Raw genomic sequence first — 22,300 nt, 5'->3', positions numbered from 1 at the left:
GAATTATAGTGTATGTGCCCACTTTGCCAGCGTATTTCATGGGCAAACCAGCGTTGGGCAAGCCAAAATACATGTGGGTCATATGAAAGGGACCCTACTCTGTGAATTTCAGGTGTCAAATGTGTTGCCCAAGACTCATTAACCCTTGCAAAACTGAATGATCTGAATAAGAAGCTGGAGCTCGAATAGGAAGTGAATAAGAAGCTGGAGCTTGAATAAGAAGTGAATAAGAAGCTGGCCGAATAAGAAGCTAACTTCAGCCTCGTGAGGCTAGTACAGCATGTGCAGAGCAGACTACTGGGCACAAGGGATGCTCATATGCCCCCCACCCCAAATTCCTGTGTGCAGTCAGTGTACACCTGCCATGTGACGTCACATGCACCCCCTACCATGTGCCAGTCAGTGTACACCTGCCATATGAAGTCACGTGCACCCCCTACCATGTGCCAGTCAGTGTACACCTGCCATATGAAGTCACGTGCACCCCCTGGCATGGCGCCCGGAATACCGGTTAGGCGGTCTCTTCTCTCCACTGGGGGCGTCATCTCCTCCTGGGACAGGTGCAGAGAGAAGAGCGAGATTTGGGGATATCATAGGTGCAGGCCTTCTGATTGGATGATACCTAACCCCCTACGTCAAGTGACAGAACGCCGCCATTTTTAGTCAGGGCAACCCCTGTGTTACACAACGGTCCGTTATTAGTATGCATGCCACAGATTCTATTGTCATACACAGGAAAGGCACCTATGCCCTATAAGAGCTGTACTCTGACTCGGGCTGTACAAGTGAGTAGAATTCGCGCAATTACACTTGCCCACTTCGCAAATGGCCGCAGGTACGTACGGGCTCCCGTTTTCTAATTGGCTGCCTACCTGGTCAATTCCGTCTCGTGATTGGCCTCCGCACTGCGTTGTCCCGTTGGTTGGCGGCGTCGCCTGGTTGGCAGAGACCCCAGGACGGCCTGTGATTGGCTGGCTGTCAGTGGACCTCAGCAGGTAAAAAGTCCCCACCCCTCCAGTGAGGGCACCGCGCAGAGCAGCCGGCCCACTTAGGATGATGCTGCGTGGGTGCAGCAGGAGGCTGTGGTGCGCACTGTCCTTCCTGGGAGCTGCGGCTGGCTACAGAGTGGGTATGTGGCAGCACACTGTAGTAACATACACCTGTGCTGGGGCAAAGGTGGCATCATGTGTCAGAACAGGGTCCCCTGTCACCAGCACACACAGCAGGCAGGAAGGGGATACAGGTATAGCTGGTGTCTGCACTGCCAGGTCCTAGCAACAAACATGACATTCTCATAGAGTGTGTGTGTGTGTGTGTGTGTGTGTCTCTATATCTATATATATATATTATTACTCCCTGTATACCCTGCATTGCTGGCTGTGTTGGTAAAAGGTTGCTCTGCTGTTGGTCCTGATGAAAGTACTTAATGGAACGAAACGTCGACTTTCATGCACATATACACTTTGTCCTGTGAGTAATTTAAAACACTTTTGCAGATACATGCAAATAAATATATATATATATATATATATATATATATATATATATGAGATACAGTATATAGTTATGATTTGATTATCTGAATACAACTTTACATTGCTCAGTGTGTAATATTGCCTTGTGTGGTGGGCGATGAATCCGATACTTTGGTATTCTAGCATAGGGCTGTATGTGCTTCCGTACAAGACTGGCTGCTGCTCCCTCCTCCTTCCCTCTGGTCATAGACAGTCAGGAATCTTGTCTGTATGGAGCCGTCCCAGCAGTAGCCTGGGTCACACCCGCCTTGTCACCTTACAGATCAGTGACACTGGGTGTGTTATTTATGTGCTCTGTAAAATGCTCCTACAGTAAATGACCCTCTCTCCCTAGAGATTGCCTTGCTGAGCCTATAGCAGTGGGATAGCGTCACAGGGACATTCTCCCCTGCAGCCGGCACACACAGGTACTGCTTTTGCTGATATTCCAAGGAGGACATCCAGTGCGGAACTGCCTCTAAGCACTTGCAGCCCCCCTGCGTTCCTCACTGGTCTCCTGAGGAAGTCGTGGGCATGGTGACGCTCCAGGCACATTCTCTCTTCAGGATGAGGTTCAAGCAACGATTTTATGGGGGAGATGTATCCAACCTTCGAGCGAGATAAAGTGAAGAAGTTGCCCATAGCAACCAATCATTATATAGACCAGTGGTAGGCAACCTGGGGCACTCCAGCTGCTGAGGAACCAAACACCCCTGCATGCCGTGTTACAGTTTTGCTGTTAGATCAGGTAAAAATTGGTAGGTCATGCTGGGATGTGTAGTTCTACAGCAGCTGAACTGTTATAGACTTTGCTAGATAAATGATGGCTGGAAGCTTATTGGTTGCTATGGGAAACATGTCTATCTCTCTCAAAGGTTTAATCTATATCTCTTGTCTTTATCTACACATAGGTTAATGGGGCAGCCTGAGAAATACTATCATTTTGCAGTGTAATATTTGTATTACAGATTGTATTATATACGATAGTGTAAAAATGCCGTAGCAGTATGTAGTGGGGAAATAGAGCATGGTACATATAACGTATAGGCTCTTCAGAGCAATAATCCCAAGAAATGAAGCATTATACATATGGCTTAGTAGGCCTGGTATAGTACTCGCATGCAAGAGGATGCCTAGGTCAGAAGAACGAGGGCCCTGCTAGTGAGAGATTAATGAGCTAAAATAATGCAACCTTGTCCCGTCCTTCCGTTGTACTGGTAGGAGCCACTCCCACTGCGCATGATGGAGGTGGGAGTGACCGTCCGCAATCACTTTGTAGAACCACTGAATTTAAGGACATTAGACACCATCAAGGAGCTCAGTGGCAGCTCACAGGGTGCAGACTGAGTGCTTTTATACAGGTTATGCAAATCAAAGTTATCTTCTAAAATCGCAATAGTTTACGCTAGCGGGTGAGATATTCCTTTTATCCTAATGTACACGGTAATAATGGTGTCAGAACGCAGAGCATTGTTGTTGTTTCATGGTTAATGAGAAACCAGCTGTCTGGGAAGATACCGTCTGGGGAACGCTGCAAGTGCTGACTGGCCACTGATAGACACGTGCGGCAATTGTGACTGTTTACAAACTAGTGCAGGAGAGGTTGTTGTGGCATAAGACACATATGATACGTTTATTACCATAGCTAGCTGAGTACATATATGGGTGTGTGGCTTACTAAGCCTATTGACGCGCGTGTTGCAGGCAGAGGCAAGTGAGTGAGTGAGTGAGTGAGGGCAGGACTTTGGTAAAGCAGATCTGTCACCATGACTTGGCATTTATCTGACACCAAATAGTGACGAGCAAACCTGCCAGTGTGATGTTTCCAGATCAGCATAGACGTGAGGCACGTATCATTGTATCATTTGTCTCTCTATCAGCTGTATCATTTGTCTCTCTTGTTAGATGCCTTTGTGTCAAAGATCTTCTGGTGCCGTCGTTACAAGTAACGACAGTCACTTTATTGGGGTAGATGCAAATATGGAACACGTAGATTTCTGGGGGGGGGAAAAATGTCAAAAACACAAGTAAAGAGCGCACTGGGAAATAAACGCCAATCAGCATGAGCCTTTAATGTTAGGTAAACGGGATGCAATGGAGGATATTTAATTCATGGAGATGTGCCACCTGCACACATTACTAGGTAGTCAGACGCCTATAATTTTCTGCACACCTCTATGCGGTGCAAGGATAAATTAGTGGTGTCCCTTTCCACGAAGTGCCCTAGGCTGACTGTCCAGCCATTGCAGAGAATTGAGGGGTAGATGTATGATCCTCCGATATGGGGGAGAAGTGGTATCGGCGCACGTTATGTAAGCTAGCAGGGCAATGTTAGAACGGTCAGTGGCACGATCGTTCCGACACGTGCAGCTATCGATTTTGAAAGTTGCAGGTGTCTTTAGCCATTCACCACAGCAGGAACAGTGCTGTCCCTGGCTGCTGCGGCCGCCGGCTCCGGGCTGCACAGGAGATCTCGCGATAATAACAAGAACTCGCACATGCCCAGAGGTTCCGGCTGGGAGAGAGACACAATGGCCTCATCAGCACTAGGCGGGGGAACGTAGGAGGGGGGCAGTTTTCACTCCCCCACTTCGGCAGACAAGATGTTAACACATCTTGTTGGCGTGGCTTTATTACTGGGGTAAAGCAGGAAGCCACATCGACCAGATGTATTAACGGTCCGTGCCGCTATAATACATCTCACCCAGTCCTGAGGCTGGAGGCTAGGCACACTCTGACCCTAGCATGCAGTTAACAACAAAACAAATATATAAGTATTACATATTCATTAAATATACAAGAATATATACATTTTCTCTATAGTTATAACTGAAATTATGTCTGGAGTATTGCCTCAGCGATGCCACTGATTGATCATGAATTGATTGCTTTAGCCTCAGTTATTGGTTGTGTTATTGGTAATCTATTCATAACTTTGTTTTTTTTTTCATAATTGAGGTTCTATGTATTAGAGATGTGCGGGTTCGGTTTTACTCTGTTCTCAAAACAGCATCTTATTGGCTCACGGATGTCACGCGTTTTGGATAGCCAATAAGATAGATCAGAAAAATCAGAGTAAAACCGAACCCGCACATCTCTAATTATAATATTAAAACGCCATTCTGGGGCTCAAAATCGCCATGTGATGTCTGTGGTCAGAGACCGCTGCATTACTGCCGGGGGGCCGGACGAGAAAGAGGTTATTTGTTATGCACATGTACAGAACGGCTTTCCTCTTTAAACCAAGGGAGTACGGAGCAGGGTGGCATGGGACGGGAAAGGCCAGCTGGATGTGACCGTGTCAGTTAAATGGTTAAACCTGTAAATAACATATCATCTGTGTCACAACAAAGGTGAGTCCTGAAGAAGGTTACATTTAGCAGTGGGCGTGGTATAACAAATTTTGAGGCTATATATGTCCATTTGAAAAGGCCTCGTTGGATGCGTTGGTTAACGTTCTCACCCTTTGTTTTATTTATTCAGGCTCAGCGTATTTAGGGACCAGTGCGGTGACGAATCAACAAGAGTTTGAATCCCGAAAATCCAAAATTGTCTCTCAGCCCAACATGAAGATTGAGCTACTTCCTGCCCTCACGGACAATTACATGTATCTCCTCATTGATGAGGAGACCAAGGAGGCTGCCATTGTAGATCCTGTAACCCCACAGAAGGTACACACTACCTGGCTTTGTCAGGCTTTGGTTAAAAAGAGCCACTATGGTACATGTCGTCTATATTAAAGTATGTACATCACTGAGCTGAATAATTATGTGACATGAAGGGAAGATTTATATGTAAGTAAATATGGCCGCCATTCTTCCTTTTACTCCTGCAGGAGTTTTCCCTGAAGTCTGCCCTACAGCATAGTGGAGGGTTATTTTGCACATTTCCCTGGAAACATAACCGGCGCTATCGCTAGGTGAACCTAGATGGGGGGCCCACACAACACTGAGTGGGGCATAACGTCTCTGTGGAACACCCACATGCAGCACCAGCCACTAAAATGGACGTTCAGCAACCAGCATCTTCTAGAAGTCTCCACAACCATTTTCATTGTAATACCACTTGATAGGGTAGAATGGCTCAAGGCAACTTGAGTTTAATTACAGTGAACAGTTGGTTAGCCTGATGAGGGAAGCTGCCCACTGTTATAAAGTGTTCTAAATGTAATAATAATACCTTGACTTTCCAATAGGTTGTTGAAGCAGTGAAGAAGCATGGAGTCAAACTAACCACTGTCCTCACCACACACCATCACTGGTAATGTACTGTTTGATTTTAATGTGTATTTGAGGCTCTGGGAAGAATAGCAGTGTGTAGAGGGGAGGCTCTGGGAAGAATAGCAGTGTGACGAGGGGAGGCTCGGGGAAGAAGAGCAGTGTGACGAGGGGAGGCTCGGGGAAGAACAGTGTGACGAGGGAAGGCTCGGGAAAGATGAGCAGTGTGTAGAGGGGAGGCTCGGGGAAGGAGCGCAGTGTGTAGAGGGGAGGCTTGGCGAAGAGTAGAGGGGAGGCTCGGGGAAGATGAGCAGAGGGTAGAGGGGAGGCTCGGGGAAGATGAGCAGTGTGTAGAGGGGAGGCTCGGGGAAGGAGAGCAGTGTGTAGAGGGAAGATTAGCAGTGGGTAGAGGGGAGGCTCGGGGAAGATGAGCAGTGTGTAGAGGGGAGGCTCGGGGAAGATGGGTAGAGGGGAGGCTCGGGGAAGATGAGCAGTGTGTAGAGGGGAGGCTCGGGGAAGATGGGTAGAGGGGAGGCTCGGGGAAGATGAGCAGTGTGTAGAGGGGAGGCTCGGGGAAGATGAGCAGAGGGTAGAGGGGAGGCTCGGGGAAGGAGAGCAGTGTGTAGAGGGAAGATGAGCAGTGGGTAGAGGGGAGGCTCTGTATGTGCATCAGTAAGAGTTCTGTGACTATAAATCATAACTTGCAGCAATTTTTAACTGTATTTATTACAAAAATCTGGCATCACGTTGCTCATTCCCAGGGATCACGCAGGAGGGAATGAGAAACTTGTGAAAATGGTGTCTGGGTTAAAAGTATACGGCGGAGACGACCGGGTTGGGGCATTAACCCAGAAAGTTTCTCATCTAACAACATTTCAGGTGAGCTCACCGTCACTCACACTCCTAGATTGTGTTCCCGGAGGACAACATTAACCAGCCAGTGTGCCATGTTACTTTGACATTAAGCAATGCATATTCTGATGTAAGGGGATGCAGTCATTAGGTCTACAACATCAATGTCATCATAGTCCTAATGTCGGTAGCACAGTGTTGACAGTTATGATGTTGACATTGTTAAAATGTTGACAGGCAACATGTCTACATTCTCAGAACGTTGACATTGGGGTTGGGCTTTATTCTGTCATGTCGACATTTCATCAGTGCTGACATTCTAAGCACATCCACATTCTAATCACGTTGGCGTTCTCATGTTGACACTATGGGGGAGATTCAAATGTTTGAAAAGTCGGTAGGGTATCTGTTTTTTCCTGTCTATTAGATAGGAAAAAACAGACTCCCAACTGACTTTTCAAACATTTGAATCTCCTCCTATGAATGTCGACATACAGGATCGTACCCAATGTATGTAAGTTCGGAACATTCCTGTATTTGCAAACATCATTTCATTCCTCTCCCTGTAGGGTAAGGCAGCAATGAGAAGCCGCACTCTGGATGCTGAGACAATGCTAGACTATAAATGTTCCTCTTGTCTCGCTTTAGGTGGGGTCTCTTCATGTCAAGTGTCTGTTCACCCCATGCCACACCTCTGGGCACATATGTTATTATGTGACGAAGCCCAATAGCTCTGAGCAGCCGGCCGTGTTTACAGGTGAGCCTCCATCGTGTATCGGGTCATCCTAGTATATGTCCACGTGGGAGTTTTAGCCGCCTCCTTCACATGATACAGCTAATGCATAGTTCTATACACAGCAGCCTCCACTGCCGGCATCTGTTGTCTTGTGGCGCTGTTCCACCTCTGCTGCCAGTCTTCCTGCCGCTTGCTGGAACAGCGCAGGCTTTACATGGAAGGGGAGAACACTTGTGTGAGCTAAGACTGAAAGGGAAGCTGTAATTATTGTAAGATAGTAATCCATGTATCATGACGAGCGGCCCGGTGCCATAGAGGGCCACAACCTAGAGGAAATCATGAAAGTCTCCACCTGGCTCCATACCTATCTATTGATCTGTTTTTATTAGGAAGCTACGCAATGGGGTCAATCCTATTCCCTGTGTAAACGCCGGCAGCAACACCCCGAACTCACCCCATGCAGCCCTTTTTAGTGCCCGACGTGCAGATTTTTGCTCCAAACCCTATCCGCGTAGCGCCGCGCTTACTGTAAAAACATTGCTAACATATCCACGTCTTCTCTCCTCCCAGGTGACACCCTCTTTGTGGCAGGGTGCGGAAAGTTCTTTGAAGGGACAGCAGAGGAAATGTACGCAGCTCTGATTGAGATACTGGGGCGACTTCCTCCAGAGACGGTAATATATCTTACATCCTATTCAGTTGTTTTTACTTTGCTTTTTGGGGCATTTTCTTTTTTCTTTTCTTTTTTATGTATTTTATTTATTTAATTTATTAATAATAATAATTATTATTATTATTTTCTCTTACGTCCTAGAGAATGCTGGGGACTCCAAAAGGACCATGGGGTATAGACGGGATCCGCAGGAGACATGGGCACTCTAAAAGAATTACTGGGTGTGAACTGGCTCCTCCCTCTATGCCCCTCCTCCAGACCTCAGTTAGATTCTGTGCCCAGGAGTGTCTGGACACACACTAGGGGAGCTCTACTGAGTTTCTCTGGAAAAGACTTTGGGGTAAATTTACTAAGATTCGTAATTTCCGAAAAAAGGTCAAAGTTCAATCACGAATGACATCGACAGTGTAAAACTGCAACTTTTTGAATTGATTACGATGGATTTACTAAGCTGTCGTATTCGGGTTTTTCTTTTCTTCCGATGTCGATGTCATTCGTTTTTTTTTACCTATTTTTACGGCAGTGATTAGCAAAACACTGCCGTTTTTTTTTACAATCAATCTCGGCCGGATCTGTGTGATCCGTGCTGGGGTTCTTATTTTTTTTTTTTTTAATTAAACAATGTAAAATCCCCCAAAAAAAATGCGTGGGGTCCCCCCTCCTAAGCATAACCAGCCTCGGGCTCTTTGAGCCGATCCTGGTTGCAGAAATATGGGTAAAAAAATGACAGGGGTTCCCCCATATTTAAGCAACCAGCATCGGGCTCTGCGCCTGGTCCTGGTCCCAAAAATACGGGGGACAAAAAGAGTAGGGGTCCCCCGTATTTTTAAAACCAGCACCGGGCTCCACTAGCTGGACAGATAATGCCACAGCCGGGGGTCACTTTTATATAGTGCCCTGCGGCCGTGGCATCAAAAATCCAACTAGTCACCCCTGGCCGGGGTACCCTGGGGGAGTGGGGACCCCTTCAATCAAGGGGTCCCCCCCCAGCCACCCAAGGGCCAGGGGTGAAGCCCGAGGCTGTCCCCCCCCCCCCCCCCCCCATCCAATGGGCTGTGGATGGGGAGGCTGATAGCCTTTGTTGTAAAAGAAAAGATATTGTTTTTAGTAGCAGTACTACAAGGCCCAGCAAGCCTCCCCCGCATGCTGGTACTTGGAGAACCACAAGTACCAGCATGCGACGGAAAAACGGGCCCGCTGGTACCTGTAGTAGTACTACTACTAAAAAAATACCCAAAAAAAGACAAGACACACACACCGTGAAAGTATAATTTTATTACATACATACACACATACATACATACATACTTACCTTAAGTTCCCACGCAGGTCGGTCCTCTTCTCCAGTAGAATCCAAGGGGTACCTGTTGAAGAAATTATACTCACGAGATCCAGGGGTCCAGGCTCCTCGGGAAATCCAGGGGTAATCCACGTACTTGACTAAAAAAACAAAACGGTGTCCCGACCACGAACTGAAAGGGGACCCATGTTTGCACATGGGTCACCTTTCCACGAATGCCAGAAAGCCACTCTGACTTCTGTCTAAGTGGGTTTCTTCAGCCAATCAGGGAGTGCCACGTTGTAGCACTCTCCTGATCAGCTGTGTGGTCCTGTCCTCACTGACAGGCAGCACACGGCAGTGTTACAATGTAGCGCCTATGCGCTACATTGTAACCAATGATGGGAACTTTCTGCCCTGCGGTTGACCTAAAGTGACGTCACCGCTGAGCAGAAAGTTCCCATCATTGGTTACAATGTAGCGCATAGGCGCTACATTGTAACACTGCCGTGTGCTGCCTGTCAGTGAGGACAGGACCACACAGCTGATCAGGAGAGTGCTACAACGTGGCACTCCCTGATTGGCTGAAGAAACCCACTTAGACAGAAGTCAGAGTGGCTTTCTGGCATTCGTGGAAAGGTGACCCATGTGCAAACATGGGTCCCCTTTCAGTTCGTGGTCGGGACACCGTTTTGTTTTTTTTGTCAAGTACGTGGATTACCCCTGGATTTCCCGAGGAGCCTGGACCCCTGGATCTCGTGAGTATAATTTCTTCAACAGGTACCCCTTGGATTCTACTGGAGAAGAGGACCGACCTGCGTGGGAACTTAAGGTAAGTATGTATGTATGTGTGTATGTATGTAATAAAATTATACTTTCACGGTGTGTGTGTCTTGTCTTTTTTTGGGTATTTTTTTAGTAGTAGTACTACAGGTACCAGCGGGCCCGTTTTTCCGTCGCATGCTGGTACTTGTGGTTCTCCAAGTACCAGCATGCGGGGGAGGCTTGCTGGGCCTTGTAGTACTGCTACTAAAAACAATATCTTTTCTTTTACAACAAAGGCTATCAGCCTCCCCATCCGCAGCCCATTGGATGGGGGGGGACAGCCTCGGGCTTCACCCCTGGCCCTTGGGTGGCTGGGGGGGGGGGGGACCCCTTGATTGAAGGGGTCCCCACTCCCCCAGGGTACCCCGGCCAGGGGTGACTAGTTGGATTTTTGATGCCACGGCCGCAGGGCACTATATAAAAGTGACCCCCGGCTGTGGCATTATCTGTCCAGCTAGTGGAGCCCGGTGCTGGTTTTAAAAATACGGGGGACCCCTACTCTTTTTGTCCCCCGTATTTTTGGGACCAGGACCAGGCGCAGAGCCCGATGCTGGTTGCTTAAATATGGGGGAACCCCTGTCATTTTTTTCCCCATATTTCTGCAAACAGGATCGGCTCAAAGAGCCCGAGGCTGGTTATGCTTAGGAGGGGGGACCCCACGCAATTTTTTTTGAAAAAATAAGCACTTTCCCACCCCTTCCCACTGATATACATGCACGGATCTCATGGATCCGTGCATGCCTATCCAATCACGAATAAAAAAAGCAGGTCTGTTTTTTTTTTTTAGTACTTTTTTACGAGTTGTAATTTTTCACGGCAGTGTTTGTTCTTTTTTTGCTTTGCACTTCTTAGTAAATGACCGAGATTCATACTTAAACAGCCGCGTTTTGACCGATGGTGTATTCATTCGTAATTTTTTACCTGAACTAGCAAAAAATTACGAATGCCCTCATCACTGCCGTGATTAGTGCTTAGTAAATTACCGAGATGACACTTTGATGAAAAAACGGCATCTCGGTCAAAATCGGGAGCTTAGTAAATTTCCCTCTTTGTTAGGTTTTTTATTTTCAGGGAGACCTGCTGGCAACAGGCTCCCTACATCGTGGGACTGAGGGGAGAGAAGTCGGACCTACTTCTTCTGAGTTAAGGGCTCTGCTTCTTAGGCTACTGGACACCATTAGCTCCAGAGGGTTCGATCACTTGGTACGCCTAGCTGCTTGTTCCCGGAGCCGCGCCGTCACCCCCCCTCACAGAAGCCCGAAGAAAGAAGCCGAGTGAGTATTAGAAGAACAGAAGGCGTCAGACGGCAGAAGACTTCAGTAACGGAGGTACAGCGCAGTGGTCGCGCTGTGCTCCATACTCCCACACACCAACGGCACTCGCAGGGCGCTGGGGGGGGAGCGCCCTGGGCAGCAAGTTACTGAGGTTGGATTTCACTGGCAAAAGGCTGCATATTCAGTGCCCGGGCACTATGTACGATACCCCCACCAGTATAAAGATTTTAAATTTAAGCGGGACTACAGCGTGCCGGGAAGGGGTGGGGCTTAGCCGCACAGCTCACCAGCGCCATTTTCTCTCTTCACAGCCGCTGCAGAGACGCTGGCCCGGACCTCCACTCTCCTTACAAGTAACAAGGGAGCAAAACGGGGCGGGGGGCACGCAATTTAGTGCTATCTATGTGTGTTTTACAGCGCAGTCGTCATATACTATTTAATTAGTAGTATATGGGCGCTGGGGGTGTGGGCTGGCATACTCCCTCTGTGTCTCTCTACAGGCTTCCCTGTGGGTCTGTCCCCTTTTTGGCCGGTGTGAGTGTGGGTGTGTCGTTACTGTGTGTCGACATGTCTGAGGCTGAGTGTTCCTCCCCGGAGGAAGTTACTGGGGGCGTGGAGAATGATTTGGGAATGAATCTGTCGGCACTGCCGACTCCTGAGTGGGTAAATATGTTGAGTACATTAAATGCAAACGTGGCATTATTGTCTAAGAGGCTAGATAAATCTGATTCTCAGACGCAAGCATGGAGAAAATCCATGGAGGACGCTTTGTCTCAGGTACAGACCCCCTCAGGGTCACAAAAACGTTCATTTACCCAGATGGCAGATACGGATACCGACACGGACTCTGATTCCAGTGTCGACTTCAATGAGGCCAGTTTACATCCGAAAATGGTTAAGAGTATTCAGTACATGATTGTGGCTATTAAAGATGTTTTACATATTTCTGGAGAGCCTCCTGTTCCAGATACGAGGGTTTGTTTATTTAAAGGGAAAAAGCCTGAGGTGAAGTTTCCCCTCTTTCATGAACTGAACGCTCTTTGTGAGAAGGCTTGGGAGTTGCCTGACAAAAGGTGGCAGATTCCCAAGAGAATTTTTATGGCATATCCTTTCCCCTCTGACGACAAGGAGAAATGGGAGTCGTCTCCCAATGTGGACAAGGCTCTGTCCCGACTATCCAAAAAGGTGGCGCTTCCGTCTCCAGACACGGCTGCCCTCAAGGATCCGGCGGATCGCAAGCAGGAGACGACATTGAAGGCCATTTTCGTTAATACTGGTGCACTACTCAGACCTGCTGTGGCGTCGGCGTGGGTGAGTAGTGCTATTGCTAAGTGGGCTGATAATTTAGCTTCTGACATGGATACCCTTGATAAGGATAACATTCTTTTGACTCTTGGTTATATCAAGGACGCTGCAGATTACCTGAAGGATGCAGCGAGGGATATTGGCCTCTTGGGATCAAGGGCCAATGCCATGGCGGTCTCGGCCAGGAGGGCGCTGTGGATTCATCAATGGAATGCTGATGCCGACTCCAAGAAAGCTATGGAAGCTCTCCCTTTTAAAGGTAGTGTCTTGTTCGGTGACGGCCTTGCTGACCTGGTGTCTACCGCTACTGCGGGTAAGTCATCCTTTCTTCCTTATGTTCCCACACAAAAGAAAAAGGCGCCTCATTATCAGATGCAGTCCTTTCGGCCTAATAAATACAAAAAAGGAAAGGGCTCGTCTTTCCTCGCTTCAAAGGGTAGAGGAAGGGGAAAAAGGTCCCCTGCTGTGTCTGGCGCCCAGGACCAAAAGTCCTCCCCCGCCTCTACCAAGTCCACCGCATGACGCTGAGGCTCCCCTGCGGGAGTCCGGGCCGGTGGGGGGCCGTCTCCGAATTTTCAGTCAGGTTTGGTTTCAATCAGCCCTGGATCCTTGGGTCTTAGACATAGTGTCCTAAGAGTATAAACTGGAGTTTCAGGGGATGCCGCCCCCCCCCCCCCCCCCCCCCCCGCCACTTTTTCAAATCGGCCTTGCCAGTTTCTCTTCTAGAAAGAGAAGTGGTAAATGCTGCGATACAAAGGCTGTGTCACCAGAGGGTCATTGTCCCCTTTCCCCCGTCTCAACGGGGGGAAGGGTTCTATTCAAGCCTCTTTGTTGTACCGAAGCCGAACGGTCCGGTCAGACCGATTCTGAACCTAAAATCCCTCAATCCATACTTAAAAACTTTCAAGTTCAAGATGGAATCTTTTCGAGCTGTGATCTCCAGCTTAGAAGGGGGGGATTTTATGGCGTCAGTCGGCATAAAGGATGCCTACTTACACGTCCCGATATATCCTGCTCATTAGGCCTTCCTAAGATTTGCGGTGCAGGATTGTCATTACCAATTTCAGACGTTGCCGTTTGGGTTTTCCACGGCCCCGAGGGTCTTCAACAAGGTGATGGCGGAAATGATGGTATTCCTACGCAAGCAGGGGATCACAATTATCCCGTACTTGGACGATCTCCTGATAAAGGCGAGATCAAAGGAGCAGTTGCTAAGAAATGTGGAACTCTCCCGGACGGTTCTGCAACAACATGGTTGGATTCTAAATTTGCCAAAGTCTCGCTTGACTCCGACAACTCTGCTGCCCTTCTTGGGCATGATTCTAGACACGGAACTACGGAGGGTGTTTCTTCCGGCGGAAAAAGCTCTGAAAATCCAGAACATGGTCAAGGAGATTCTGAGACCGGCAAGAGTGTCTATTCATCAATGCACTCGAGTGCTAGGGAAGATGGTTGCGGCTTAGAAAGCCATTCCGTTTGGCAGGTTTCATGGCCGGGTGTTTCAGTGGGATCTGTTGAACAAATGGTCCGGGTCTCACCTGCACATGCACCGGAAAATAAGTCTATCTTCCAGGGCCAGAATTTCTCTCCTGTGGTGGCTGCAAGGCTCTTACCTTCTAGAGGGACGCCGCTTCGAAATCCAGGATTGGGTCCTGCTGACCACGGATGCAAGTCTCCGAGGCTGGGGTGCAGTCACACAAGGAAGAAGTTTCCAGGGAAAATGGTCAAGCCAGGAATCGTGTCTCCACATAAATGTTCTCGAGTTAAGAGCCATTTACAACGGCCTCCTGCAAGCGAAGAACCTTCTGCAAAGTCTCCCTGTCCTGATCCAGTCGGACAACATAACAGCGGTGGCGTACGTAAACCGCCAGGGCGGAACAAGGAGCAGGGCGGCAATGGCGGAGGCCACAAAAGTTCTCCGCTGGGCGGAAAAGCTTGTGAGCGCTCTATCAGCAGTCTTCCTTCCAGGCGTGGACAACTGGGAAGCAGATTTCCTCAGCAGACACGATCTCCATCCAGGAGAGTGGGCACTTCATCAAGAGGTATTTGCAGAAGTGACAAGGTGTTGGGGAATTCCTCAAATAGACATGATGGCATCTCGCCTCAACATGAAGCTTCCGAGGTATTGTTCCAGGTCAAGGGACACCCAAGCCAGTGCAGTGGACGCCCTGGTAACTCCGTGGGTTTTTCAGTCGGTGTATGTGTTCCCTCCGCTTCCCCCTCATTCCAAGAGTGTTGAGGATTCTAAGACGAACAAAGGTTCAGGCAATTCTCGTCGTTCCAGATTGGCCATGGAGGGCCTGGTATCCGGATCTTCAGGAATTAATCGTAGAAGATCCTTGGCCGCTTCCTCTAAGAGAGGACCTGTTACTGCAGGGCCCATGCGTGTTTCCGGACTTGCTGCGTTTGACGGCGTGGAGGTTGAACGCCAAATCCTAGCTCGGAAAGGTATTCCCGGGGAGGTCATGGCAAAACATTATCACCGTATTTGGAGAAAATATGTGTCGTGGTGTGAAACCAAAGCAGCTCCTGCGGAGGATTTTCACTTGGGTCGTTTCCTCCATTTTTTGCAGGCTGGCGTGAATGCAGGCCTGAAATTGGGTTCCATCAAAGTGCAGATTTCGTCTTTATCTATTTTCTTTCAAAAGGAATTGGCCGCCCTTCCTGAGGTTCAGACTTACGTGAAGGGAGTGCTGCATATCCATCCGCCGTTTGTGGCCCCGTGGGATCTTAAAGTAGTGTTACAGTTTCTTATGTCTCACTGGTTTGAACCTTTGCGAAATGTTGAGTTAAAGTTTCTCACTTGGAAAGTGGTCATGCATTTGGCCTTGGCGTCTGCCAGACGACTGTCAGAATTGGCGGCTTTGTCTCACAAGAGCCCTTACTTGATTTTCCATGTGGATAGAGCGGAATTGAGGACTCGTCAACAATTTCTGCCGAAGGTGGTTTCGTCGTTTCACATTAATCAGCCTATTGTGGTACCTGTAGCTACGGAGGCTGTCTCAGTTCCAAAGTCTCTTGATGTTGTAAGAGCTTTAAAAATTTATGTTGCCAGAACGGCTCGTGTTAGGAAAACAGAAACACTGTTTGTCCTGTACGCTTCCAAGATTGGAAATCCTGCTTTCAAGCAGACTATTGCACGCTGGATTTGTAATACGATTCAGCATGCGCACTCTTCGGCTGGGTTGCCATTGCCGAAGTCAGTAAAGGCCCATTCTACCAGGAAGGTGGGCTCGTCTTGGGCGGCTGCCCGAGGGGTCTCTGCTCTTCAACTTTGCCGAGCAGCTACGTGGTCGGGGTCAAACACCTTTGCAAAGTTCTACAAGTTTGATACCCTGGCTGAGGAGGACCTCATGTTTGCTCAATCGGTGCTGCAGAGTCTCCCGCCCGGTCTGGAGCTTTGATATAAACCCCATGGTCCTTTTGGAGTCCCCAGCATCCTCTAGGACGTAAGAGAAAATAGGATTTTAATACCTACCGGTAAATCCTTTTCTCCTAGTCCGTAGAAGATGCTGGGCGCCCATCCCAGTGCGTACTGTTACTTGCAGTTGTATTGTTTTCGGTTACACGATGATTGTGTATTTTTTTCGTTCATACTGTTATCTGGTGTTCCTGCTACTCCAGTTGTACGGTGTGTTTGTGGTGTGAGCTGGTATGTGTCTCACCCTTAGTTTAACAAAAATCCTTTTCCCTCGAAATGTCCGTCTCTCCTGGGCACAGTTCCTATAACTGAGGTCTGGAGGAGGGGCATAGAGGGAGGAGCCAGTTCACACCTAGTCAAAGTCTTTTAGTGTGCCCATGTCTCCAGTGGATCCCGTCTATACCCCATGGTCCTTTTGGAGTCCCCAGCATCTTCTGCGGACTAGGAGAAAAGGATTTACCGGTAGGTATTAAAATATTATTATTATAATAATAATAATAATAATATATATATATATATATATATATATATATAAATTTTTTTTTTTTAATGTTATTTTATTTCCTCCCACAGAGAGTATATTGTGGACATGAATATACAATCAACAACTTGAAGTTTGCGCGCCACGTGGAGCCTAAGAATGAGAGCATCAGGCAAAAGCTGTCTTGGGCTAAGGTGAGATGATCTGGGAAACAGTTGGGGAGATCTAACCTTCTAAAGTGGACAGCTAGAAGAGGTGCCCACTGTAACCAATCAGCTTCTACCTACCATTTTATAAAATGTAATAGACTTATAATAGCTAGAATCTGATTGGTCACAGGCTGTAACTTCTCCACATGTTCCCTTTAGAAGGTTAGATATGTGTCTCATTATGTCTGCTAGGCAGACATAACTGTACAAATAGCCTTACACACAGATGTCCGTCAGCTCTGATGATGAGCTACGGCTGGCGTAGCTTTAAGGCCGAGACCATCTTGCTGGAATGGATATGTGGTTAGCTGGTATTGCGGCCTGGTGCTTGTAGTGCGCCACTGATTGACCTTATAGTGCAGCGGTGTAAGATCTGACCCAATCTGTGAATGAGTGATTGAGATAAACAGATCTACTCTATTTTATATTTAAAATTGACTGATGGGTATGTTTGCATCCATTTCTCCGTACTGGTCAATTTCTAAAACATTTGGTTTCTGAGAGGAACTGTGGAGTTTCAAAGCTCTTTACAAATAATCTGTGATGACGACAGCCATTGCAAAACCAAGTTGCTACTATAAATGGTACATAAGCAGAACAAGAATATACAAGGTTGATGATGAAGGAGCTGCAGACGTGGCAAAGCACCCAGCTCCTGAGAGCTTGCAGGATGGTTTTTAGTTACAGGCGATGGTAAATAGAACAAAAAACAGCAAATTAACGAGCCTGACCATTAGAAGGCTTCTGGGAAGAAAATAGAAGTTACGTTTATATGTCATTGAGACGTAATTTGTAACAACTTTATTTAAAGGTCTGCAACCAGTTGGGATTATTTTGACCTCACATTACCTTTTTGAATGTGTAACTTTCTAAGTAAATATTTTGAGCATTCTGCCTAAATATGGCCAATTTGTAAAAATTCTAGCCTTCCTCTGATGGCGCATATACTGGGAAACACCCGTTTAATTCCATTATGTATATATTCAGTCAAAATGCTTGGCCGAATAGGAAGATGGAGCGAGAGTGGAAGGTAGACATATTATCCTTGTTATAGCTACACTTTACATGTTTGATTTAGAGGTGGATGCAGACGCTTCTTCTGGCGTCACCAGTGTGTGACTTGAGGCAAATGCTTGTACAAAGCCCTTCCCAGGTTGTACATCCGTGCCGTGCCCTTCCCAGGTTGTACATCCGTGCCGTGCCCTTCCCAGGTTGTACATCCGTGCCGTGCCCTTCCCAGGTTGTACATCCGTGCCGTGCCCTTCCCAGGTTGTACATCCGTGCCGTGCCCTTCCCAGGTTGTACATCCGTGCCGTGCCCTTCCCAGGTTGTACATCCGTACCGTGCCCTTCCCTGGTTGTACATCCGTGCCGTGCCCTTCCCTGGTTGTACATCCGTGCCGTTCCCTGGGGCTATGAATCAGACCCTAAATGTTTATTCTGCCTTTCACAGATAGTATATTTTATTTTCTATTTCCTATACGTTTCCTCTGAGTGCTTTTATGCTTTGTGTTTGTCTCTTGTGTAGAATGAATACATCATTTAATATATTTTTCTGCCTTCCAGGAAACCTATGATAAAGGGGAACCCACCATACCATCCACACTAGCAGAAGAGTTTACATTTAACCCTTTTATGAGAGTGCGGTAAGTTCTTAGTCCCACCCCCACATGCAAGAGATAGGTAGAAGTTGTATATTATCGCCTGTGTATTACTGTAGGTGTATGGTGTATCCTGGCTACTTTCACTAGTACTCATTTCTTTTTATTTTCTACATGTTCTGTATCGATGTGTGCAGGTGGAACATGTCATGTATTGAAACATTCTACACATAGAAATAACAGCTTTTATCTGAAAGATTTTGCAATCCTTTAAAAGTGCATAGAGAAATGTTGTATGAATGGAGAGAAGGCTTTCAGTTGACAAGGAGAATAGTGTGAGATCTAGGCCTGAGAATGGAATGGGCTGATAACAGAGGAAAAAGACCCGACACATTAGATGTGAAAGTGCTAGGAATATTAAAAGAACAAACACTTTTAACACTGAATTATGCCAAGTCCTTACACTAGATTTCTTCAGAAATTCCCAGCATATTTTGGGGCAGATGTACTAGGCCTTGACGAGAGAGAAGTATCAACCAACCAGCATCTGTCATTTTTCAAACACAGCCTGTAACATGGCAGTTAGGAGCTGATTGGCTGGTACTTTCCTGTCTATTCATGAAGCAGTGAAAAGAGTGGAGAAGTTTCCCATGGCAACCAATCAGCTGCTACATATAATTTTATAGAATGCTCTTAATAAATGTCACTTCAAAGTTGATTGGTCGTCATGGGCAACTCTTTCCCTGGCTCACTGCTCCACTCTTCTCACCGCTTCATGACTAGATCTCCTTATCACTCTCCACTTTATCACTCTCTTAGCCTTAGTTCATCTCCCCCCCCCCCCCCCCCCTTTTATGAGAATAAATTCCAAACTTAGCTTTAGGATTCATTTAGTAATGAAAGCCCAATGGATACTAGGAGACCGCCTGCTTCCAAACGTCCTATTTTACTTACTTGCATTTGATACGTAAATGAAACCTTAATTCTTCACAAGTAGAAGAGGTGAGTGAGCGCTGGAGCTCAGGTGTGTGACTAAGCAATAGTATGAGCACAGAATGTGTCAAATAAAATAAATCCCTTTTACAAGTATTGAATACATAGCCTAAGAGGGGCAAACACAAGGCAAAACCATGCCTTGTAAGGGATTGTTCCTTTAAAAAATTGTTCGAGATCGCCATAGGTGCGGGATGCTGAGCGAGCTCTGACGTTTTTTTAAAGGGGCAAAACCATACCTTGTAAGTGATTGCCCTTTAAAAAAAAAAAAACAACGTACGAGATCGTCTGGCACCAACAGCGATCTCAGACTCCATTAACATCCCGCCGCCAGTGTTCTAAAATGATGGGATACAGTGTGAGATCTTGGTGTTAGTGTTTTATATAACGTGTGAGGAGTGTTTGGCTATAGCCACTGTCCTTGTTTTCATAGCATCACATATCTAATTACTAGAGACATGGGGGCAGATGTATTAAGCCTGGAGAAGTGATAAAGCAGTGATAAGTACAAGGTGATAATGCACCAGCCAATCAGCTCCTAACTGCCAATTTACATATTGGAGCTGATTGGCTGGTGTGTTTATCACCTTGCATTTATCACTGGTTTATCACTTCCTTATGCCTTCTCCATGTTAATACATCTGCCCCGGTATTTGCCATGTCCGTGTGTGTTAATGCACCAGGTGGTGTTCTGTGTTTGCCACAACAGGGAGAAGTCTGTGCAGCAGCACGCGGGGGAAGATGACCCTATCTCTACCATGGCTTCCATCCGCAAAGAGAAAGATAATTTTAAGGTGCCAAAAGACTGAACTCCATTTTGCAATCCAGATTTGTAGCCAGATCTTTTTTTTTTTTTTTTTTCCCCCCTAGATTCCGGAGGGGAGAACAATTTAATTAACTTTGTCCTATGTAGCAAACTCACAATTTGTTTTTGGCTGGGAAGAAAAGAAAAAAAGAGAGAAAAAAAAACACCCTAAATTTTTGTCTTGATTTCCTCGAAGCTAAGAAATGATTGGCTAGAACTTTGTGAAAGCGCAAAATTCCATCAACCTGCGTGGCTGATATGTCCGATTCCAATGTAAAGCTTTGCTTTCTTCCCTGGCACTAAGGTCAGGCAGACAAAATTTACTCCCGAGTTTTTACTTCTTTGAATAGAAAGATCAAAGTTTATTTTTTTCTTGTTTTAATAAATGTGCTTATTAGGAGTATCCTGTACATATTGGCACATATTCAGACATTGACTATAAAAACATATGTTGTAAGTAATATTGACTCACACCAGCATTGTGCCCCAGTGCAGAGTTTTATTTTCATTACTATAGTATACATTAGCCTGGGGCGCTACCAGCCAGGACACCTCTCACTTTTATATTACCACTACAGCGCCCCGTGGCACCTTCCACGGTCTCATATCACTAGGGCTGAAATATTTAAACTCTTAAAGATCATGAAAAACGCAATGAAGTTTTGTAATCGCTGCAATAATATGTAAGAAAGCAAGAAGAACAAACACACATATATATTTATCACCGTGAATGTACCAGATTGCACCTTTTTGTAAGGATTCAGGGAATTGGTTCACTACAAGCCAAAATGTCTCGTACTTCCTAGACACTTAGCCTCGGTTACAATGCACGGCGGTGTTGGCGAATGTTCTATATACAAAGTATGTATTGTCTACTGAGCTATCTAGCTTTAGTAGGATCCTGTACTACATTACAATTCTACTGTAATACACCCTTCCCCAAATAGCAAGACGGGGGGGCCTAAGTCTGGCAGTAATGTGTGAATAGAAGCCATATTTGCAGCCAAGCCCCACGGAATGTGTTAATCTTATACATGGCCTGCTAAGCCACTCCCTCTGCGCTGAGGTGGCGCAGGTTCTCTTATCTCCATTTTAGAGCAAAGCTGCATTATATATGTATTACATATGCTGCCACTCTGCATCGAGAGTGGTGCACAAGGGCTCTACGTGCATTACATGTATACATTAAGCCAAATTCCACTTACCACCCTGCCCCCATACAGTACCAGTGTGTATGTATATTTCTCTCATTTTTTTTTTGGTTTTTCAACAATTACAGAACACCACAGAAAGTATAGTGACAGATGTGCTTCCAGTCTATACAATTTTCTCTAATGAAAATATTTAAGCTCTCTGTATAAAGAAATGTAATATTGACATATTAATATATTGTAATAGCAGTGATCTTTGTTGAAGGTTTATTTCCCTATACATTTGTGTAAAATCCCCCCCCAGATAATAACCTAGAACATCAATAGTGGAGACCGGTAGTGACGAATAGCATTGATTTCACCAGTCGCACTTGACTTGGCAGTATATTATACCTGCTTGGTTGCTGTAATATGTATCTGCACCAAGCTATTAGATGATCATTTTGTTGGAAGATGTGAAAGGGTTTATAAAGACCAATATTCTGGCTAGTCACCATCTACAGAGCCCCCAAGTTTTGTAGCGGCTGGACAAGCCCTTTAAAGAGGGGCTGTCCTGCCTATTTAGGAACAATCTGGAGTTAGGCGTAAGGTTTTTCTCAAATGCAACATTGATTGAAAGCGGGACTGTTTCCAAAAATATAAAATGGCTTCAGTTCTGAGATACGGCAAAGGTCTTCCTGCTAGATAATCTGTGCGATTTCGCCACTGGCAGGTTCCCCGATATAATGTGCTGCCTACATATCTGACTCCAGAATAAATGAGAAGCCCCTTTTTGTTTTGTCCTATTGCTTGCAGTGTGCTTTCTAGAATATAAATAAACTTGAACAGTTTTGCTCCTGCAATGTCAGATTGGCTGCCCTCTTGCCACCTGGTGTAAAACCGCTGTTCATTTCCAGTTGTGAAGCAAGATCTGTAATTAGGCCAGAATTTTATCTTTTATCTAGCTTTATTCAATCACGTTGTTT

General features: G+C 46.4%; 1 protein-coding gene across 4 annotated transcripts in view; it reads left to right on the top strand.

The window, feature by feature from the left end:
* Positions 1 to 696: 696 nt before the first annotated feature.
* LOC134945585 (hydroxyacylglutathione hydrolase, mitochondrial) overlaps positions 697 to 22,300 on the top strand; it is a 63,964-nt gene continuing 42,360 nt past the window's right edge. Inside the window, exons 1-9 of one of the 4 annotated variants that reach the window (XM_063934962.1) lie at positions 697 to 785; positions 4,998 to 5,185; positions 5,710 to 5,774; positions 6,493 to 6,610; positions 7,232 to 7,340; positions 7,890 to 7,993; positions 16,670 to 16,771; positions 18,352 to 18,431; positions 20,089 to 20,173. In XM_063934962.1, coding sequence (XP_063791032.1) covers positions 5,081 to 5,185; positions 5,710 to 5,774; positions 6,493 to 6,610; positions 7,232 to 7,340; positions 7,890 to 7,993; positions 16,670 to 16,771; positions 18,352 to 18,431; positions 20,089 to 20,173 — 768 coding nt within the window. In that variant the 5' untranslated portion in view covers positions 697 to 785; positions 4,998 to 5,080. Of the gene's footprint in view, positions 786 to 1,010; positions 1,130 to 3,263; positions 3,361 to 4,997; positions 5,186 to 5,709; positions 5,775 to 6,492; positions 6,611 to 7,231; positions 7,341 to 7,889; positions 7,994 to 16,669; positions 16,772 to 18,351; positions 18,432 to 20,088; positions 20,174 to 22,300 lie in introns of those variants that run through there. The other 3 variants (XM_063934961.1, XM_063934964.1, XM_063934963.1) reach the window with 3 other exon arrangements.

This window comes from Pseudophryne corroboree, chromosome 7 (assembly GCF_028390025.1).
Source record: "Pseudophryne corroboree isolate aPseCor3 chromosome 7, aPseCor3.hap2, whole genome shotgun sequence".
In the NCBI taxonomy this organism is placed as follows: Eukaryota; Metazoa; Chordata; class Amphibia; order Anura; family Myobatrachidae; genus Pseudophryne; species Pseudophryne corroboree.
The sequence above is the reverse complement of the archived record's forward strand: the minus strand, read 5'-3'. Positions and strand labels throughout refer to the sequence as shown.